Here is a 23,331-nt window from a genome sequence, read left to right on the forward strand (position 1 = left end):
CAAATCATTGTTATATGCAAAAAATATATGGATACTGATTACAAATTTGTAATTTTCACCACGAAGTATTGTTACATACAAAAAACATATGGATAGTTATTTTTCTAATTAACTTTAATATTCAAATGAATTACCTTAATTCGTCTAATGATTTACATATTTCCTTATTTACTTATTTACTTTAATATTAATGTTTAAACTTTAAAATTTGAACTAACAATATAACATTTTAATTAATTTATTGTTATTATAAAAATAATTAATTAATATTTACATTGACTATAAAATAATTAATTCAAATTAACTTTAAAATCGGTTTGTTTATAAATTAAGGAAAGTCAAAGAATATAAAATATTTTAATGGGATAATTAAATTACAATATTTATGTTAATGAAGTTATTTAAAACATTAAGGAAAGTCAAACAAAATAAATGGTATTAATGAGATAATTCATATCGAATAGATTAAAACACGCCGGAAAAAGATATAGATAAACTTATCTCGGATCTCCGATATACAATCGTATTTTATTTTTTATAAACACAAGAAGATGAATATACATGAATATTAACAAATTAACAAAATAAAATATACATCAACATTAAAATTAAAATCTATACATACTATAAACTCATAATCATTCCGTGAAATTAAATTATATAAGTCGGCAATTACCTGAAATAATAAAAAAGAATATTAATATTGATATTATGGATTATTTTAATTATAACTAATAACCGGAAAATTTTAAAGGTGTTAACGGAAAAACGAAATTTAAAGATGTTACCGGAAAAAAGATTGTATAAGCCGTGACACTCACCGGAAAATGTTACCTAAAATAATAAAAAATAATATTAATATTGATACACGAAAAATGTTACCGAAAAAACTTACCGGAAATACTTACCGAAAAAATGTAAAAATGGAATATAAGATCTTGATTAACAAACTAAAATGAAATCTTCAGCAAATTAAACAGGTAAACAACCTGAAATAATGTAAAGTAACCATTGTTATAGGTATAAAACATAGCCGGAAAAACCTTAACGGAAAATCTTACCGGAAATACTTACCGGAAATACTTACCGGAAAAACGTAAAACGTCCACATATCACATTCATGCCCGTTTATGATTTACAACCTAAACTGATTTTCATAAAATCAGTTAACAATGAGAATAAACATAAAAAGGTTAGAAGAAACAATAACTGGAGAAAATAATAAGGTTGCCGGAAATAAATAGATAAACAATAGAAAGTTTATTATAAAATACAAACTTACCGGAAAATTGATACAAATGTTGAATAATATTCGCCGGAATATATTAAGAGATGAAAGAGAGAAAATGTTGAATAGGGTAAAAAAATAAGAAATGTTATGGTTTAAATATAGGTTAGTGGATGAGTTGACATGATTAAGAAAGGTAATGGTTGACATGACAATGATGTGGCATCCTATGTGGACACCCTAGAGTGGTGACATGTGGAAATTGCTCCTTGCTTTAATAGTATGTATAGATTAGAATAAGTAGATTAGTTAATCCATTACTCTATTAATACACATGATGTATAACCAGTTAATCCATTATTAAGTAAACAAATAGAAATTGTCGACTTATATGAACATTTTTATATATCTATCTATGTTGCAAACAAAATTTTAATGTAATTTATTTTATTTTATCCTTGATTATCTTTTAGTAGAAAGAGTGTGTTTGTTTGTAGTTAATTGATAATCAATAAAATAAAGAAAATATCCATTGGGTATGTAGATATTCATAGGATTCTATTTTTCAGGAAAGCAGTCATGTGACAAATACTATAAAAATGTACCATGTATGTATATGCATGGTCTTTTTCTTCTTGCACAATAACGACAACTCTTGCAACAACTTATAGCCCTTTGTCATATTTCCATTTCAAATACATACAAACACATGTTATGGATTCACATAGCTACAGACTTTTAAAAATTGGCGTAACTCGAATAAGGGCATTCAAGCGCAAACATGTTCGGCGAACATTAACCCTGGAAGGCCGAAGGCCACCTAATCTCGACGAGGCTAATGTTACACAACATCCATCCTTTGAAACACGTGGTTGCTAATGCTATTCATCCTCTACCCTTTTAAGTGAAGTGAATGCATTTGGAGACATGCTAAATCGTCAAAACTCATCAAGAGACCTACTGAATCAAGTTTACCCGTAAAGGCGTATTAAACACATTTGGAACAAGCCTTATCGGTGCAAATGTGGTTTGATCGAATTATTAAAGCAGATCATTATGAGCCCCAAGCAATGAGAATGAGAGCATTGTCTCTAAGATTTAGTTACCATAGATTTATTGAATGAAGCAATGATGCATGTGAGAGACATCTATGATGTGGTAGAGTATACATATATATATAGGGTGCAGTTATTGTACGCTAATGCTTAACGTACGGTATGTACGCGAGATGCTCAAAGGCAAAAAACAAAGACAAAAACCTAAAATGCTCACAAAACTTAAACGCTCAGCAAACGCTCAACAAACGCTCAAAAACGGTATTCATGAAAAAAGTGAAAAATTGATCGATTAACCATCCAAAACTGTTTTTTCGGTAAACAAATGATTGATTGGATATGTATTGACGATTCCGAGATGTTTGGATGTGATTTCATGGATCGATTAGTGAAATAATGGATTCGCGTACGTAATGTACGTTAAGGCATTAGTGTATTGGATCTTTTCAATATATATATATATATATATATTATGTGTGTGTGTGTGTAAAGGGTGTCACAATGGCATCACCGAGTGAGTTGATGGCAAGCTTTGTGTAAATATGAATGTGCATTTTATAGTGAATATGATCTAATCATTTGGAGACAAAAAACCATCATAAGTGAAGGTATGCTTTACAAGCGCAATGCTACAATGCTTTACATGCACTTACTTAGCCAACACAGGAACCTACCAATCAAATGTTGGATGTAGTCTATGATATGCTTGAAGCACGACTTCCTTTAGACTATGTGCTGGGGTTGAAGCTACCATCAAGATTCATCATATCATATTGTGTCACATGACGCTAACTGGACTTGATCCTTCACCCATACCCACTTTCAGCCCCCTTCACTGGAGCTTGTTGTGGTGAGTTAGCCGTTAGTGCCCCCTCGACTCACCTATAATGATCGTGAGTGGGCTAACGCCCAAATGCTCGTTCCCCTGTTTGCTAGAAAGGTGTTACGGTGTTCACGAGTGACGTGGCTAAAGCCCTCCGTTCGTGCCCCTCGTCACCCTTCCACAACACATAGTCTTACACACCTTGGTCTTATATGCGTATCTTGAGATGCATCGTGAAGGTGTTAGCTTATTCATCACCTTGTTGACGGGCTCATACTGACATACTCAAACCCTTGGTTAGCTTCGTACTTGCGCTTCGAAAGCTTTCGACTAACAATCCATTACACAAAAGACCCATACCGGGCCCAAACCACGTTTTCTGTAAAAACACTAGTTCCAAAACACCTCATAACCCATAATGTGAAAGCCCAAAATCAGCCCAATTAAGTATTAGCCCATTTAAGAGGCCTAGATGAAAGCCCATTTGAATAAAACTATCAAGCCCACAAGCCCAAAAGCCCAAACAAACAACTCTCAAAACCTCCTAGATGCTTGTAAATTAATCCAACCGTTACAATCCTACCCCTGACAACTTATTACACCTCTTTCCATGCGCCACAATCACATCCATATACATATATATATATATATATATGTATATATATATAATAAATAAAAACCAAACACAACCCATCTCATCAATCAAAATCCCATTTTTATTAATCTTTATTCATAATCTTGGCATACCCACATCACCACTAAATCAAAGGTACAATCATCACTTTTCTTGATTCTTGTTCTTGATTATACTCTTATTCATGTGTGCTTGAATAATAATAATACTCACATTTCTGCATTATTGATTTTTTTAATTATATTTATTTATTTATTTTTAAATTTATGGGCGATTGTTATTGATTAGCTGGATGTTGGTTTTGATTGTAAAGTTAGATCATTTGGATGTGTTTAAAAAATATTTTATGAAGCAAGTTTGTTTGTTTTTTTTGTTTAAATGATGAAATTAAGTTTGAATAAGTTATTATGCAGTTGGGGACCTGGGGTTTCTGATTATATGAAAATTGAGGTGTTTGCAGATTGATATCAGTTCTTGTTTGCATAAAAATTGTTACTTTAGGTTTCTGATATATGAAGCAAGTTTTTTTTTTAATTGTAAGGTTAGATCATTTGGGTGTGTTAAAAAAATACTAATGAAGCAAGTTTTTTTTTTTTGTTGAAATTAAGTTTGAATAAGTTAATATGCAGTTGGGGTTTCTAATTACATAAAAATTGAGGTGTTTGCAGATTGATATCAGTTCTTGTTTTGTTTAAAAATTGTTACTTTAGGTTTCTGATATATTTTTAATAAAAATAATAATAATCAGTTTTTATATTCCAGTTCAGGAATGATTATTTTGACCTTAGATGATAAGAAAAACATAATAGTCAGTTTATGCAGGCACTAAAGACTGATAATAATGCATTTAAAAATTAAAATTACTATAATCCAAGCACCCCTAAGCTTCATTTGAAGGATTTTAAATTTTCAAGATTTTAATTTCCTCTTATATGATAATAAAATTTGAGGTAAAATGTTATGTTGTAATTGGATAAATATGTTTTAATGATTTGATCAGTTTTCTTATATAAAATAGAGGTGTTTGTAGATTGATATTAACTCTTGTTTGTATGAATATGTTTTAATGATGTGATAAGTTTTCTTATATCAATCCAGAAATGATTATTTTGACCCTAGATTATAAGAAAATCATAATAATCAGTTTCAAAATAAGGTCTTCAATTTTTAAGATTTTCATTTCCTTTTGTATGAAAAAAAATGGAAAGTGAAGGTAAAATGGTAAATTAAGTAATCGGATAAACCGTAGTATCGAAACTATTTATGGATACAAACTATTATTACTTGATTTTACATCTTGTGAAAATATGTGTTCTTGAAGTGCGTACTGCCCGTGTTCTTAAATTTTGTATCTGTATAGTTGTATGGTAATTACACGTGCGTCTCAATAGTTAGATTTTAGTCGCTTAATAAATGTTTCTTTAACTTTCTTTTTTGTTGAGAAGTAGAATTAAAGTTAAGGATTTTTAGAGAGAATTGAATACCTTAGGGCTTAGACTTAACTTATTTAGGTCACATACCATAATGGTATTTCCCTTAAATATTTTATTATTATTATTAGCTTTTATATTGCGGTTAAACTGTGACCTTTTTATTAATATTATTATAATTAGTAGTAGTTTTTTATATAACTGTTAAACTTTGATTTCCTTTTTTGCTTCATACACATGTTCTTAGAGCCGAGGGTCTCTCTGGAAGCCACCTCTTTATTCCTTTGGATAGAGGTACGGTGTGCCTACATCCCACCCTCCCCAGACCCTACCTATAGCTCTGCTGTCGGTGGGATTTTACTGGGTATGATTGATTGATTGATTGATATGTTGTCTGAAGCCTTTTGAGAATTGAGATTAAGAAATACTTGATTTTGATTCACGGTTGCGTATACCTAGGGGTATTTTGGTAATTTCACATTTATCTTAAAGTTTCTTTATTTTTCTTGCTTTTTATTTCTTGCCTGATATAAAAAAATCATTAATGCTAATAATAATGTCGATGATGTCGTTGTAGCTCCTACTTCTCGTCGTGGGGCCCATAGAAGTAAAGCTCAGACACCAATGCCGAGGCCAGCTGGTAGAGGTCAGGGTCGAGGCCGAGGTCGAGGTGGAAGAGCAACGGGTCAAGATAAAAATGCTGACTTATTTGGCGGACGTGATCCTCAGTTGAATTTGGACGTGGCAATTCGTGATCAATTGATTGTCGGTAAAAGTGCAGAAAAAAATGTTGCTAATGGTGAAGAGGAAGGAAGCACGAGCCCGGTTCCTGAAAGGGTATTATTGTCTTTTTCTGTTTTTGTTTTGTATGATTATATAAAATAGAAGTGGTAAATTATGCAGGGCAAGTAACGGGTCAAATTGACAGGCAATTTTTTGTTGTTCTTTTGCTAGTTGTTTTTTATATATAACTAATGTGTTAAAGATGATAACAGAAACTGTATTATTACAATAAAAATCAAATATTTTTGAATTTGTATGCATAAAACTTTTGGCTGCCTTCTCTGCATTTTTTTATTTGACCCGTTTAACAAGCCAAATCGCCCGCTCATAAGTAAATGGGTTAAAGTTTCCACCTTTATTATAAAAAACATTATGGGTTCTGGGTTGCTTCCATCTTATATACAGCTAATTCTTGATTTTATAAAGTTTTTGTTGTTTCTTGCTTTAGTGACGTACTTGAGTATTCGAGAAATATTATCTTTCTTTATATAAAGTTACTCTTTTTGACTTGTTAACCCGCGAACCTATTTTGCCATCTTGCTATTTTGTGCGATTTTTGCCAAGTAAAATAAAATAAGTTTATTTATTGTTTCAGGTGCAGGTTGGTAATTCTCCTGCATACAAGTTAGAAAAAAAGTTGGGTAAAGGAGGGTTTGGTCAAGTTTATGTTGGTAGAAGGGTGACAGGCGGGTTCGGGATCACCGGGCCAGACGCTCTTGAGGTACACGATATCTTCTTTTTTTGCTTCTCACAAACAATTTTTTTTTGTGTAAAATGTTTATTTTAATGTTATCGTGATTTATTTATACGGTGTAGGTTGCTTTGAAGTTAGAGCTCCGGAATGGTAAGGGATGTAATTACAGTCCTCCTTATGAATGGCAAGTTTATAGGTAAGTAACGTTTTTTTAGAAGTGTCAAATTGGGCGGGCGGGTTCAGTAAGGGTTAAAACGGTAATTTTTGGTTGGTGTGATCTGAATGCACTGTCTTAAACGTTAATAAATACGGAGTAATTAATTTGCCATATATGATTACAAAAACTATTATATTTAGCAATAGAATAATCTTTTATATATAATGTACACTTTGGACGACTTACGAGCTGTAATCGTTTTCTTTTTTTGGCTATATTTTTTTTTAATAAAAACGTGCAAATAAAATGTCATTTTGTTATATGTTTCTTTAAACACCATCTAGTAAAACAAAAACTAATTTATTTTACTGTTTTTATGTTGTGAAGTGCTCTTAATGGTTGTTATGGACTTCCAATGGTCCATCACAAAGGCCGCCAAGGCGACTATTACATCCTCGTGAGTTTTCACTTCTTTAATATATTATTCTTTTCGGATTCTTTGAAAACCTCTAAATTTTATTCTTATTTTTGTTTTAGGTTATGGACAAGCTCGGCCCGAGTTTGTGGGATGTTTGGAACTCTAGCAACCAGGCGTACGATATCAAATATCACATATTTTTACATAGTTTTCATGACGTTTTTCGTTGTCTTTTTAAAGTTATATATTTGTTGTTTTGGCAGTCTTTCAGAAGAAATGGTTGCTTGTATAGCGGTGGAGTCTCTATCAATATTGGAGCAACTTCATTTAAAAGGGTACTCCATATTATACAAATGCATTATTTTTCGTATCATATTTACCCTTTCAAAACACAATATATCATATCAACTCATTTCACGGTAAATAAAAATAGGTTCGGTTACTTGTAACGAGCTGTTTCACAAACATATTAAGTAAGCATTATGTGTTAAGATGATTCACAATAATAACATTTTCCCTTATTATTGTATTCCGCGATAACTATTATATGTAACTGGTTTTTATTATATCACTGTGGAATTGATAATGCTTCATAAGGGTAAATATGATATTCTAAATTTAGAAGCAGGGGTGTAAACAAGCCGAACAGAACCTGATCTTGGCTTGTTTCGAGGTGTATTTTCGGTTTCAGCTCGGCTTGTTTGTTATCCATTAGTTAATTATATACATTTATAGTTCTCTTTTAGTTATAATATTTTAAATAACATAACTATTATACGGAATAATAGTTTTTATATAATTCTATATTTAACATATAGAATAAATTTATATAAATAAATAATAGGCCCATGAGCCAACTCGAGTTCGATAACCGAAGCTCAAGCTCAGATTCGGGCTTGAGCTCGAGCTCCCTTAAGCTAGGATTGAGTGGAGCTTTTAGTGAGTCGATCTCGAGTAGCTCACGAGCGGCCTAGCTCATTTACACCCTATTTAGAAGGATATGCTTACGAGTATTTGAACTTTTAGAAGGATATGTATGAAGTTAAATCTAGTAAATATTATGGATATGTGACAATATGCTCATTAATTTTTTTCAGTTTTGTTCATGGAGATGTGAAGCCAGAAAACTTCTTACTTGGTCAGCCCGGGACACTCAATGAGAAAAAGTTATATTTAGTTGATCTTGGTTTAGGTATTGTATTTAGTTTTAGGGTTGGTTCTTGTTTATACATATATTCTGGATGAGGATTATTATAACGAGTCCTTGTTTTTATAAAACATTTCAGCTTCCAAATGGCGGGATATGCCTTCGGGCAAACATGTTGATTATGACCAAAAGCCGGACGTGTTCAGGTACTTTTATCAAAGTATTTCATGTTAATAGAGTAGGAAAAATGTTTGTGTTTTTCTGTTAATTAATTTTAAATGTTTTTCCATAAATGTTGAACTTTTTTATGCAGGGGGACGGTACGTTACGCAAGTGTACATGCTCATTTAGGAAGAACAGGGAGCCGAAGAGACGATCTCGAATCTTTGGCTTATACATTAATATTTCTCCTTAAAGGGAAACTTCCATGGCAAGGTTTCACTGTAAGTTCATTTTTAAACTTTATAAAATCATGCAAGTTTTTAACTTTTTTTCCAAACCCAGAAATTGTGTCAAACATGTGAACTTGAACACGGCACGCGTATTCGCGGGTTGACCCGAGTTTTTTTTAATTGTTTTAACATATTAGTACTTGATTTACATTTTTACAACAAAAGATAAAAATTTATATAAAAAATTGCATTTTTATTATAAAATCTTATATCAATTTTCTTTTTAGTTTCAATATCAATTTTCTTGTTAGTTTCAAAATTTGGTATAAGGTATCCCAACCAATCTAATTTATTAAATAAAATACATTTCAAGAAAATAAAATAAAAAAATAAACGGGTTTAATGGGTCAACCCGCGAGCCCACCAGGTTGACCTGAACACGACCCGTTTAGCATTTTAGCTAAACAGGTTCGACCCAAAATGACTGGAACCTGTTTATACCAAACCCACGAATTTCGTGTTAGCTTCTTGTCATGTCCGAAGTTCAGACCCTTAATCAAGATAAACCAGACAGAGAATAATATTACACTTGAATCAACAGAATGGTATTGGATTTATGACATCATGTTTTGATTATGTGACAGGGCGATAACAAAGGGTTCCTTGTTTGTAGAAAGAAGATGGCAACGTCTCCCGATCTTCTTTGTTATTTTTGTCCTTCACCATTTAAACAATTTCTTGAAGCGGTAACAAGTTTGAAATTTGATGAAGAACCTAATTACTCAAAGCTTATTGCATTGTTTGAAAATTGCCTTGTTTCTACTGCATCTTTACGCCCATTGAGAATTGATGGTGCCATAAAGGTTTGTTCTTTATGATCCTTTTGCATTTTAATAATTAATAGTTCTAGTTAGAGTGATGTTTAATTCTAAAGTACGGGTCGAAACAAGTCATATTGGGCTCACAAGTAAGTTTTTGTTAATAAGTAGCGTGTCAATTTGATTACACTTATTATTTATTTCAATAAGGTATGTTGGTTTTTATTAATCCCAACTATTGTCTTTTGGTCACTGTCGGTCCCAACTAACGAATTGGTTACTGACGGTCCCAACTTTTAACGTATTTGTTCCTAACGGTCCGCAACTAACAGAATCTTAACGCCGTTAGTTTCAGGTCACCGTAAAAACGTTTTTGGCCAGAAAAGTCAATTTTTTTGCTGGAAAACTCAACATTTTCGTCCCAAACATCTTGGTAACTTTGTATTGGACCTTTAGGAACACTTTTCTAGTAAAAGCTCCATTATTGAGGTCGTCGGAACCCTAGAACCATCGTCGGAATCGGTTGATGGTGCTCAAGTGGTGGTGGTTGGTTGGCGGTGAGTCAATTGGTGGTGGTGGCAGTGTTCAGGTGGTGTTTTCCGGAAAAAAATTGATTTTTTTAACCAAAAACGTTTTTCCGACGACCTGAAACTAATGACGTGAGGATTCTGTTAGTCGTGGGCCGTTAGGCACAAATACGTTAAAAGTTGGGACCGTCAGTAGCCAATTCGTTAGTTGGGACCGGCGTGACCAAAAGACAATAGTTGGGATTAATAAAAACCAATATACCTTTCAATAAAAATATAATTTTTTGAATAGTATGATTTGCGAGGCCTTTGACGATTTTCGACCCATTTCACTGTTTTTTTGGTTTTTTATTATTTTTTTGTTAAAAAGTTGTCTTTTTATGAATAATGGATGTGCCAAATAGTACTATTTTATTAATATAATGGTGGTCTGTTTTTTAGTTTGTTACGAGGTGTTTATAAAAACACAGCTTAAGCAACCTTCGACTATTTGACCCTTTTCTTTTATATATTTTATAACCTTTACCTCTGTCAAATATGACTGCAGTTTCTCTTTTTTTTGTAAACTGATTTATGATTTGTATAACTGCATAAGAATAAAGTTTGTTTGAGTTTCGACCGGTTTGACTGTTTTTAGCTAAATATTTAATTTTATCTTTTGGATGAAATTATGTTATTTGTTTGTGTGTGTTTTAGGTGGGACAAAAGAGGGGAAGGTTGCTTAGTAATTTGGAAGACACTGAACCTAGGAAGAAGATTAGGCTCGGGGCTCCGGCTAATCAGTGGATTTCCGTTTATTCATCAAGAACACCAATGAAACAAAGGTATAACGTCACTTATGCCAGTGTGAAATATATTTATTCCAATTAAAGTTTCAACTTTTTTTGAATTAGTTTGATTATTATTAAACAAAGTGTTAAATTTATTTTCGGCAACTTGCTTTTTTGAAATTTTCGCGGAAAAGTAAAATACTTAAGTTTCTTTTCTTTATGACGACTTTTTGTATTTTAATTGTTGTGACGCAACATGTAACACGATTTAATAGTTTGATTTTCATTATATTGACTTTGTCGTATAAAGGACGAAAACTTGGACCTTAAATGTATAAAAAAATTACGTATGCTACTATTTTATTTTTATGAAAAAGGTATATTGCCTGACATGGGAATTGATCTAAAGTACAATTCATTTGTGTGCATTTTACCAAATTAATTAAACCTATTTTGTAATTAACTAAGTTTTCATTTATGTTATAATGATTGGTATTAATTGTTTGATTTTCTCACGGTTATACAAAAATAAATATAGTAATATACAAGACCAAATTAGAAAACTTTTTACTTAATTGTCAGTTCTGTTTGTCTAAGAACTAGGGGTGTAAACGAGCCGAGCTTGAGTTCGACTTGTTTCGAGCTCTATATCTAAAGACCTAGTTCGGCTCGTGAGTAGTTTTTCAAGCTTGAGTTTGTTTCGTGTATTATTAATTAATTAAATGGCTTATATATACATTGATAATGCTTATATATTTTTAATTATAATGTTTTTATATAAATATTATTTAGTTATTTAATTATTTTTATCATATTTTGTATGTAATAATGATAATAATAATATTTATACAAGTCTAAGCTTATATATTACGTAAAAAAATTTATATAATAGCCTCATTGAGGCTCGCAAGGCAACTTGAGCTCACTTATTAAAGAAGCTTATATTTTTAGGCGAGTTGATCTTGAGTAGCTCATGAACGCCTTGGCTCGTTTACACTCGTATTCGTATATCATTTTCATCCAAGTTTAATTTATTTCTTTTATTGGTAGGTATTATTACAATGTAAAGGATTTAAGACTACACCATCATATGGAACAAGGGAAAAACGATGGGCTTTATGTTAGTTGTGTAGCATCATCCGAAAATCTTTGGGCTATCATCATGGATGCCGGGACAGGCTTCACTTCACAAGTTTACGAAATCGCCCCTATCTTTTTACGCAAGGTAATAAATATAACTTTCACGATCCTCTCTTGTATGCATTAAAGAAACACCTTTGAAATACAACAAGTGAAGTTTTTTTTTAAAATGTCTTTTTTTGTGTATTTAAGGAGTGGATAATGGAACAATGGGAGAAGGGCTATTACATTACGTCACTTGCGGGTGCATCAAATGGTAGTGCCTTGGTTGTAATGTCCAAGGGTAAGTTATATTTCTTATATGTATATGTGTGTGTGTGTGTGTGTATGTATGCACACACACAAGGGATGGATCAAATGAGGAGGTTTTAGTGTGAGAAGAGAGAACAAAAAGAATTTTTTTTTAATTTTAGAAAATTTTAAAGTACAAAAAAATGGTTAAAATACAAAGTTTTTTCATCTATTTTAGCATTATAAAAAAATACATTAAAAACTTGTTTATTTACTGTATCTACACATGTGTAGGTTATGCGTATCACGTGTATGTATATTTCCTACACATAGTTTTTAAGTAAAAAAAATATATGAGAAAATAGTTATTTATTTATTTATTTTTGTATATAACATAACATTTGTATATATAAGAAGTAAAAGTTTTTAAAAATATTAAACATTGATAGAAAAAAATAAACGATTTAGGTATCTTCTTTTTCTTCTCGCAATAATTTAGTCTTTTGTAATGAACCTCTCCCTATATGTGTGTGTGTGTTAAATAAGAAACTATAGGTAAAAGGTGTAGGAAGAAGCCACCATGAAACGCCACGTGTCCAAGAAAATCTTGGAGCAATATATATATATATATATAGAAAAGGGTTCAATTAAAAACCAATTGTTTTGTGAGAAGTGTGAGAAGACTTTAAAATAAACTATACCACCTAAATAGGAACCATACCATGTAAATAGAAAACTATACAACTTTTAGAAACTACCAATCTCAACCACTAGATCCTAGATCCTAGATCCAAGGGTCTACATCTATTCTTATGCTTCTCACAAAACTATTGTTTTTTACGTTAACCCTATATATATATATATATATATATGTTTTAGGTGACGTCTCCTTTTTAAACTTCACTATATGTATGTCTTGTATATATAACTAAGAGTCAAGAATGATTTTTTTTAATGGTCATTAGGAACATCATATACACAACAATCATATAAAGTAAGTGAAGTTTTTCCGTTCAAATGGATCAACAAGAAATGGAAGGAAGGCTTTGTGGTCACTTCAATGACCACTTCAGGGAATAAATGGGGCGTCGTGATGTCCCGTGATGCAAATTATTCTAATCAGGTATTTTTTCGATGTTGATTATTAGTTTTATATTTTCTTGTCAAATGTCTAAAATACCCTTTAGTTACAACATGCACATAAGTAACTTGACTTTTCGTCAAATAATAATCATTTGTCAGTTGGATATGGCTAACAATAGTTTGGTAAATTTTTCATTTGATTAAAATCTTGACTATTTTGACCCTAGGCAATAAGAATTTTTTATTAATGATAATTAGTTTTCGCCAAAAATAAAACCGACCATGTTGCAATAGTTAACAATGCCTAGGGGCGTTTTGGTAATTATGACATCAAATATTTTCAAGAATTTAAAAACTTTGTGACCTCAAATTACAACCCTATTAAGGGTGCATTTCTAAAATAATATTAGAAATTTGAAAATTTATAATAAAAAATTAAGGTTTTACATTTATTCAAATCTGAATATTTTGACCCTAAGTAATAAAATTTTCTTATCAATGTAAAACCTCATGATTACATTTCAATAATTACTCTTTTGACACAGGTCCTTTAATAACTTGTAATGCTGCCAATGGGCATCTGGTAATTATAGCATGAATTTTTTCTCAAAAAATTTAAAATTTGCAGGTGGTTGAACTTGATTTTCTATACCCTAGTGAAGGGATTCATAGAAGATGGGAAAACGGATACCGAATCACATCGATTGCTGCAACTGACGATCAAGCCGCCTTTATTCTTAGCACCTCCAAAAGGAGATTTCAAGATGTTACTCAAGAAACACTTAGGACCACTACTTTTCCTTGTACCCATGTTAAGGTATTATTATTTTCATGTTTTCTTATATTTTAAATAGAAAATGTCAAAAGTAGCCCTAAGGATTTTGGCTGAATTTACACATAAAACATATGAAATATCAATGAAACGGTGCTTTATATAAAGGCTAGGGGGCATTGGCTTGTAACGAACAAAACGAACATGAACGGGGCATGTTCGTGTTCGCTCATTTAACTTTAACCGAACAAATGATTGAATACGAACAATTAAATGAAAGAGGTTTTCGTGTGTTTGTGTGTTTAACTGTTTGTTAAGAAAATGAACGTGTTCATGTTTGTTCATTAATAGTATAAACGAACTGTTTACGAACATAAATGAATGAACATGGATGCACGATATAACTGAGCTAATACCAATTATGAATTACAATATGCTGTATTGCTGTGACTAAAAAAATAATTACAGTGTACTAAATTTTAATTGGTGATATTATAATTTCTAAAACTACTCCAAATTGTAAAGAGCCTGACAAATTTAAATAAATATTTATTAGCAAACGTAAACAAACATGTTTACGAACATAAACGAATGAACATGGATGCACGATATAACTGAGCTAATACCAATTATGAATTTCAATATGCTGTATTGCTGTGACTAAAAAAATAATTACAGTGTACTAAATTTTAATTGGTGATATTATAATTTCTAAAACTACTCCAAATTGTAAAGAGCCTGACAAATTTAAATAAATATTTATTAGCAAACGTAAACAAACAACATAAATGAACATAAACTATTTTACTTGAACCAACATAAACGAACGTTCGATGAACGAACAAGACATGTGTTCATGTTCGCTCATTTAGAGAAAGAGAATCTTGCTAGTATGTATCAATAAATAAACAAAAAATTTAAATGTTGGAAGTTATAAGATAGGCGTGTTCGGTGGATTGTATATTGAGTCAAAACACGTTTGTGTCTAAAACGGTTAATATTAGTGTTTACCCAATTTATAAGCACAATATTTTATTATTTAAATAAATAACTAATGTTTATGTAGATTTTAAGCAGGTTAGATTTTAAGTCAAAACAGGTGAGTTAATGGTTTGTTTTTTGGTGCGGGTCAAAATAGGTCATGTTGGGTTGACCAGTTTGACCCATTTCACTTTGTGTCACTTTTAGCTGTAATCTTGTTTATTTTACCTATTTGAGTCGTTAAGAGTCAAAATAACCCAAATTGATCAATGCATATATGGTATTTGGTGAACGAGTCAAACAACGCAAACTCGCAAAGTTACATTTTGAGTGGCTTTCAACCCGTTTGAGTCGCTTCACTTGTTTATGTTTCTAGAAACTTCACTTTTCTTCACATGACCCTTAAAGAGAAAAAATCACCGAATTTGACCCGTTTACTAGTAAGCGGGTCAAAGTTGCTACCTTTAGTTAATATTAACCTTTTGTTTATATAAACTCTTGATTATTATGATAAATAAACTGATTAACTTCTTTTATTATTTTTTGGCATATTAACAGAAAAAGTGGTCAAAGAATTTGTACATTGCATCCATCTGTTACGGGAGAACCATATCTTGAATTCACAACAATTTTCTATCGGTACGTATAATGTTTGGTTTTTGGATAAAGTGATTTTGATCATTTAGAAGCTAAATAAGCAGATTCTGATGAGGAGTTTTAGACAAGTCACACAATATACTGTTAAAGAATATCTCATCCCAAATTATATATGACAAGAAGAAACAATTTAAAATCATACAGATGAAATATTTTATCAGTTAATTGAAATTAAAGTTTCTTGTTTTAATTTAAATACTTTTTAACACTATATAAGAATGTGTCCCCATTTTATCAATTAATAAAAAAGTTAACAAACACTCGAATAATTGTGATATTTTTGTTGTTATATTATGATTTAGGTTCGTTTAATATCTTCCTTATATTTTCCACAGGGCCATCGTTGGCTATCATACAAACTGATATACGCAAAGAAATCCTCGTGCGCTGCCCGTTGTCCGGAAAAAGTGGTCGAGTAGAAATGCTGGCTTAAAGTCAAGATTTCTGAACCACTTTTTTTTATCAGAAAAATTGAAGACCTATAACTTATACTTGGTTATTATTGTGAAGAAGAAAGGGGTTTCTTTCGGCGCCCCTATCTCTTTCGGTTTTGGTGGTGTGTACTGTGTAGTAAATGGTGTATAGTTGCTAAACTTTTGAAGTATAAAGTGGTGGTAAACTATAATGTGTGATGTTTATTGGCGATAAACGGTGAAGATATTTATTGGTACTATTTTCGTTTGAATGGTCTTTTTGTAGTCTTGTGTTTGTGAGTTTGCGGGTCAAACTTGACACGAACTTGGAAGTTGTGTCAGACAAACCCAAACAAGAAACAAGATTTTACAGGTTGATACGATGGTACGAATAGGACACGTTCAATCTGAACATAAAACCCTGTATGTGTTTGATTTTACACGGGGCGTTTAAAAGATGGTCCGTCTAATTGTCTGCACATACCTGTTTTTTTTTGTTTTAAACCTTTTGTAACTCCATTTTAACAAGGTTTGATAGATGTAGCTTAGATCTTGGTTTAAACGTATGGAATGAACTGTAAATGAGTCTTAAACGTGGTTACATTACTTCCAAACTAATTAGCGACCTAACCCCAACATATCCAAATATGGGTATGGGTACCAAAAGTGCTGTGTAAGGTACTGATGCGATATGGTACTGTATTTGAAGGGGAAAACCCGGTAAAATACTGACACCATACCAAACTTTCCTTGTACCGAAAGAACCAATTCCAAAAACCTCAAAAAGTGGGGTCCGAAATTGGTACTGAGAATACCTGGTACTAAAGGGTTGTGATATTAGCATACCCGTCTATCTATTTAGACACCCTCAATATGCTCCATATTTATCAATATGGAGCACATTGGTCCATATCGACAAAACTGGCAAATGTCAGAGTTGGTATGGCGGGCTTAGGCTATATGGTCCATATTGGTCAAATGGGCCATATTGTCATCATTTAGCCAATGTTTGAGTTTACCAAATGACGAGACAATATGATGCATATAAACCTTAAATGAGCTCTTGATATGCATCATATTGGGCAATATGATGCAAATGTTGGAATATCAAGGATTGAACACAAGAACAATTGAGAACTCAAGGAATTTTGATTACTTTGAATTAATCGTACAATGAAACTGTTCACCCATTAACATATAAATGGTAAAAGGAAAACAACCCAATTATTTCTTAACCAATATGATAGATAATAAAGGAAAACATGAAATCACGTGGGTGACGTGGACTTAATTAAAAACAACTTCTTGCAACTTGAGTTCAAACATGTGACAGCTTTGTCAAATTTCTTCATCCCCTCTTGAGTCAAGCTGTCGCATTCCAAGCCATCCGAAATAAACAAACTTTTATTTTGTCAGAGACTTGGTAAGTACATATGCAGCTTGATCATGAGTTCCACAGAATTCCAAGGACACCACTTGCTCTTCTACCATTTCCCTAATGAAATGATACCTCAATTCAATTTGATCGACTATGATGAACAGGATTTTTTGACAAACTGATAACCGACTTGTTATCACAGTTGATGGTTGTAGGTTCGGCAAGCATCAGTCCTATATCTTCAAGAATACGACGCAGCCAGATGGCTTGACATGTACCTGCAACAACGATATACTCCGCTTCTGTGCTTGATAGAGCTACCGTGGGTAATCTATACATATGCTGAAAGGCTTTTCAGTAATCTATACAGCCGACCCAATCACTGTCACTAGAGCCAATTAGTGATATATTAGCTCCTTTTGAGTACCATATACCATACCCAATGGTTCCAGCAACATATTTTAGAATTCTTCGAGCTGCACCCATGTGAACCTTGGAGGGGTTATGCATAAATCTTGCTACCATGCTCACTGCATAGGCCAAGCCTGGTATAGAGTGAGTAAGGTAGATGATTCCACCAACCATGCTTCTAAATATCTCACCATTTGCTTTCTTTGCCCCATCATTTACATATAGTTTTTCATTGTAGTTCATAGGTGTGTCCTCAACTTTGTCAACCGAAGAGCCAAACTTTCCTAGAAGGTTTTGAGCATAGGTATTTTGGTGTAGTAGGATGCCATCCATGGTTTGCTCAAATTCTAGGCCAAGGAACAACTTAAGCAGGCCAAGGTCTCCTTCATACCTTTCTTAAATTCTTTAATCAGAGTATTACACGAGGCATTGCAGATAATATCATCGACATAAAGACAAACGTAGATGATGTTACCTGATTCGGTTTGCTTGACATAGAGTGTTGGTCCACTTGGGCCTCGATAGTATCCATGATCTTCAAAGTACTTATCAATTTTGAGTACCACAGGTGCTTGTTTTAAGCCATACAGAGCCTTGTGTAACCGATATACCATCTCCGGGTGTTCCTTGGAAACAAATCCTTCTAGATGATCAATATATATTTCCTCTGTGAGATCACCATTGAGGAATGCTGACTTAACATCGAGCTGGTGAATCTTCCATCCCCTCTGAGCTGCAACCGAGATAACCAGTCGAATAGTTTCAAATCGGGCCATCGGTGCAAACATCTCTTGAAAATCTACACCAGCTTGCTATGAATTCCCTTTCGCTATCAGCCGGGCCTTATGCTTCAAAACACTCCCATCAGTTCCAATCTTCGTTTTGAACAACCACTTGACCCCAACCGTACTTCGCTCAGGAGGGAGAGTGACTAACTCCCATGTATGATTTTTGTTGATGGCTTCAATCTCCTTGATCATTGCATTCACCCATGTTTTGGACTTGGCAGCTTGTGGATACGTTATGGGGTCGGAAGCAATTAGAGAAATTGGCAAGTAAGGAGTTCATTATCACTGTCTGAGAGGCCTTCTCCACCGGTGTCATCTTGGAGCCAAAGTGGAGCTTTTGTACTCCTCTTTGTGGGAACGGTTTGAGTTAGTGAGATATCGGAAGAGGGTGTTGCATGATTTTGTACGTGGGTAATATTTTGAGTGGGTATAGCCGTATAGGTGAGCTAGGTGTAGGGCTTTGTCAAATAGTAGTTTGAGTGGGTATAGGTGAGTTTGGTGTGGCTTGGGATGATGGTACAAGGGTACTGTTGGTGTTTGCATGAGAAGAGTTGTTTTCATTAGATTGTACAGTAGGTGTAGGACTAGAATTAGGTGTAGTCACTTCAATGGGAAATGGGTCAATGAATTGGTAAGTAGGGTCAAAGCTAGTACTTGCCTTTCTTGCACTCCAATCCCATTTTGCATCCTCGAAGACTTTCACATCTCTCTTCATACCAAACTTCTTTGTGGTTGGACAGTAGACCCGATAGATCCCATCAAAATTGATAGAATGATTGGCAAACGTCCTTCCTGATTCTCATAACTTACCCCCTTAAATAGGCATATACATATACGAAAATTATCTCTATTTTGAGATTAGATTATCTCAAATCATGCAAATATTATCTATACATAATATTATGTTATTACACCCCCGCAGTCGAAGCGGGAGGTTCTCTGATGCTGAGACTGGATCTAAAATCTTCAAATAAAATCTTCGGTAGCCCCTTGGTAAAAATGTCAGCGATCTGGTACCGCGCAGGTAAATGTAGGATACAAACCTTCCCCCTTTGCACCTGTTCTCGCACAAAGTGTATATCAAGTTCGATTTGTTTCGTTCTTTGATGCTAAGATAAGTAGATTGCATTGATGTTATCACAGTAGACCAAAGTGGCTGAAGATAACTGACATTGAAGTTCAAGTAAAAGATTCCGGAGCCAACAAATATCGGCAACGACGTTAGCTACGCCCCGGTACTCAGCCTTGGCGCTTGAACGTGAGGCCGTTGACCGGCGTTTCGATGACCACGAGAGAAGGTTGTAACCAAAATAAACGCAGTACCCGAAAGTCGATCTACGGGTATCCAGACATCCTACCCAGTCGTCGTCCGTGTATGCTCGTAACTACTGAGTACCTTTTTTGCCAAGAGTGAGGCCGAGATGTTGAGTACCTCGTAAGTACTTAAGAATGCGAAGCATGCCGTTCCAGTGAGAGAGATAAGGAACATGATATGTCGGGGCGGGTGAACGTTAAATACTGTAGCGCCCCGGCGAGGCTTCGAAATAAGGTCGGGTTATCGAATGGAGAACTAGCCTCGGCGCTTAGCTTCGATTTTGTGTCAACCGGGGTTGGAACGGATTTGCAAGAGGACATGCCTGCTCTCGTCAAAATATCGGCCACATAATTGCTTTGGGACAAAACATACAATCACTATTCCTTTAATCGAGATTCCCAAGAAGAAGCTGAGGGGGCCGAGGTCCTTCCTGGCAAATTCCGATGCCAGTTTAGCATGAGCTTTTGACGAAGCGTGTCAGAGGAGGTTGTGAGAATAATTTCATCAACATATATTAATAAATATGCCATGTCGTTTCCATGATTAAAAACAAACAAAGAGTTATCACATCTGCCTTGACAAAACCCCAGAGTGGTCACAAAATCCGTGAACCGTTGGTACCACGCACGCGGTGCATGTTTGAGGCCGCATAATGATTTCTCTGGTCGAAAAATATGATTAGGATAATCCCGATGTCTGAACCCCATTGGCTAATACATGTACACGGTTTCGTTGAGATTGCCGTATAGAAATGCATTAGTGACGTCTAACTGATGAATCAACCAATATTGTGTTAATGCTAAAGATAACACAGAGCGTATCATGGCCGGTTTAACCACTGGACTGAATATTTTCTCACAATCAATACCCATCTGTTGGTTCTGACCATCACAAACCAACCCTACTTTATACCGTTCCAATGGCCCATCCGATCTGAATTTGTTGCAAAATATCCACATGCTCCGCATAACATTCATACCTGGTTGACGGGGAATTAATTCCCACGTCCTATTTTTAATAAGGGCATCAAACTCAATGTTCACCGCTTGGCGCCTTTCTGGTGTGGACAAAGCAATGTCGGGTTACGGGTATAGGAGCAATATAGGTAGAGGTTAGGTTAAAGGTTTGTTTGGGTTTGGTGATTCCATCCATTGATCGAGTACGGATGGTTCAGGTGGTGGTGTTTGGTGGGTTTAGAGTTGTAGTGGATGTAGTAGTATGGATAGGTGTAGGTTCGGAGGCAGAAATGAACACAGGCTGTGGGGGTGGTTGGTCTTTGGGCCGTTGAGAATAAACGAAGGGAATTGGGCTGTTTAATGGGTTGTTTAAGGTGTTTGTGGGCTGAAGGTTTGGGTTTTGTTGTAATGAGGAGGTCGTAGGTAACAGGGTGGTTGGGTGTTTAGTCAGTGACGTAGGATCAACCACATGTGACCATAAAGACGGGTTAAGGTCATTGGTAAGAAAGTTATGATTTTGAAGGGTCGGTTTCTTTATGGTTTTGAAGGGGAATGTGGATTCGTCGAACCGAACGTGTCGACATATGATAATTTTATGTGTGGCAATGTCTAGACATTTATATCCATGGTGTTAGTTTGGATAATCGAGAAAAATGCAAGGTTTGGATTGATGTTCCAATTTGTGGATTGTGGTGTGCGAGATTAAAGGATAGCACAAATAACCGAACACGCGGAGGTGTTCGTAGGTTGGCGCGCGGGTGTAGAGAAGGTGTGTGGGAGTTCTGTATTTTAGAGTTTTGTTGGGTAAAATACTGAGAAGATAGGTTACTACTTCTAATGTATGGTGCCAGAAAGTGTTGGAAAGGTTGGCTTGGGCTAGGAGGGTGCGAACAATATTGTTGATGGAGCGAATGGTGCGTTCCGCTTTCCCATTTTTGGCAGGAGGTGTGGGGGCACGAAAAACGGAATTGCATTCCGTTTTGATGACAAAAGGTTTGGAAAGAATTATTGGAATATTCCTTTCCGTTGTCACATTGAAACTGTTTGATTTTGCGTTCAAACTGAGTTTCGATAAGGGTGTAAAATTGTTTAAATACCGAAAAAACCTGAGATTTGTGAGATAGGGGGTATGTCCATAAAAAAATCGTGTAGTCATCGATAAAAAGGATGTAATATCGGTTACCACCCGTGCTAACAATGGGTGAGGTCCATAAGTTACTATGTAATAGATCAAAAGGCATGCAAGTAAAAGAATAAGAATCAATAACCGGTAGTCTAATAATTTTGCCAAAAATACAAGGTTCACAAACTTTAGAAGTAAATCTATTACATTTAATAAAATTAGTCTTATTTAAAGATTTTAATAAATCGGGACCCAGGTGGCCCAGACGTTGGCGCCACACATCTTGAGATAAGGCAGCAAAGGTGGATGGTGAGCAATCTTGGATAGGATCTCGAGAATGAGAGGATAGAGGTCCCCAATGCTATTGCCGCGTACGATGCGCGCCTTGGTCTTGAGATCCTTCACAAGAAAACCAAAAGGGTCAAATTTAATGGAAATTCGATTATCGGTTGTTAGGCGGCGGACAGAAAGTAAGTTTTTGATAATGTTGGGGGCAAGAAGTACATTATTTAATTTAAGGGGTGGGTAACATCATTTGAATATCCTATAAGAATAGCCTTTTCTGATCTGCTGTCTAATTTTCTTCTTTGTTGGGAAGGAACTGTACCAAAGACAATAGACCCAAAAATTCTCATATGGTTAACAAAAGGTTTCATACCTGACCAAGCATGGAGAGGATTTTGATTAACTATCGCCTTGGTAGGGGAATTGTTCATCGTATAGACTGCAGTTGAGACTACTTCAGCCCATAGATAATTTGGTAGCTCTTTTTCTCTAAGCATGCTCCTTGCAAGATTCATAACTATCCAGTTTTTCTTCCAGCACCCTATTATGGGAGGGGTTGTATGGCACATTAACTTCTCTTTTGATGCTAGCAAGTTCACAAAAATTATTAAATTCTTGTGAGCAAAATTCTCCGCCTCTGTTAGAACAAAGAACCTTGATGGTTTTGTTACATTCGTTTTCAATCATTGCCTTGAAGCATTTAAATTTCTCAAAGGCCTCACTTTTCTTATTCAAGAAGTACACCCAACACACACGTGTGAGGTCATCAACCAAGAGAGATAATACAAGCTGTTTCCCAAGCTAGGTGTTTGCATTGGCCCACACAAATCAGTGTGAACAAGTCCTAGTTAAATGGTTTCCTAGCTTGCTTCCTAAGTAGACAAGCCTCATAATGTGGCTGGACTTGATTTTATGAAGACCC

General features: G+C 34.3%; 1 protein-coding gene across 1 annotated transcript; it reads left to right on the forward strand.

The window, feature by feature from the left end:
- Positions 1-6,615: 6,615 nt before the first annotated feature.
- On the forward strand, positions 6,616-16,377 carry LOC143580900 (casein kinase 1-like protein HD16). Its single transcript, XM_077063812.1, has 16 exons — positions 6,616-6,674; positions 6,770-6,843; positions 7,192-7,261; positions 7,342-7,397; positions 7,486-7,557; positions 8,320-8,414; positions 8,509-8,575; positions 8,683-8,812; positions 9,406-9,624; positions 10,803-10,930; positions 11,927-12,101; positions 12,209-12,299; positions 13,213-13,370; positions 13,959-14,147; positions 15,642-15,722; positions 16,076-16,377. Exons 3-15 carry the CDS (start codon positions 7,220-7,222, stop codon positions 15,699-15,701), a joined length of 1,482 nt encoding a protein of 493 aa, XP_076919927.1. The 5' UTR covers positions 6,616-6,674; positions 6,770-6,843; positions 7,192-7,219; the 3' UTR covers positions 15,702-15,722; positions 16,076-16,377.
- Positions 16,378-23,331: the final 6,954 nt, after the last annotated feature.

This window comes from Bidens hawaiensis, unplaced genomic scaffold (assembly GCF_021521415.1).
Source record: "Bidens hawaiensis isolate Kalapana, Puna unplaced genomic scaffold, B.hawaiensis_p1.1 tig00030762_1, whole genome shotgun sequence".
In the NCBI taxonomy this organism is placed as follows: domain Eukaryota; kingdom Viridiplantae; phylum Streptophyta; class Magnoliopsida; order Asterales; family Asteraceae; genus Bidens; species Bidens hawaiensis.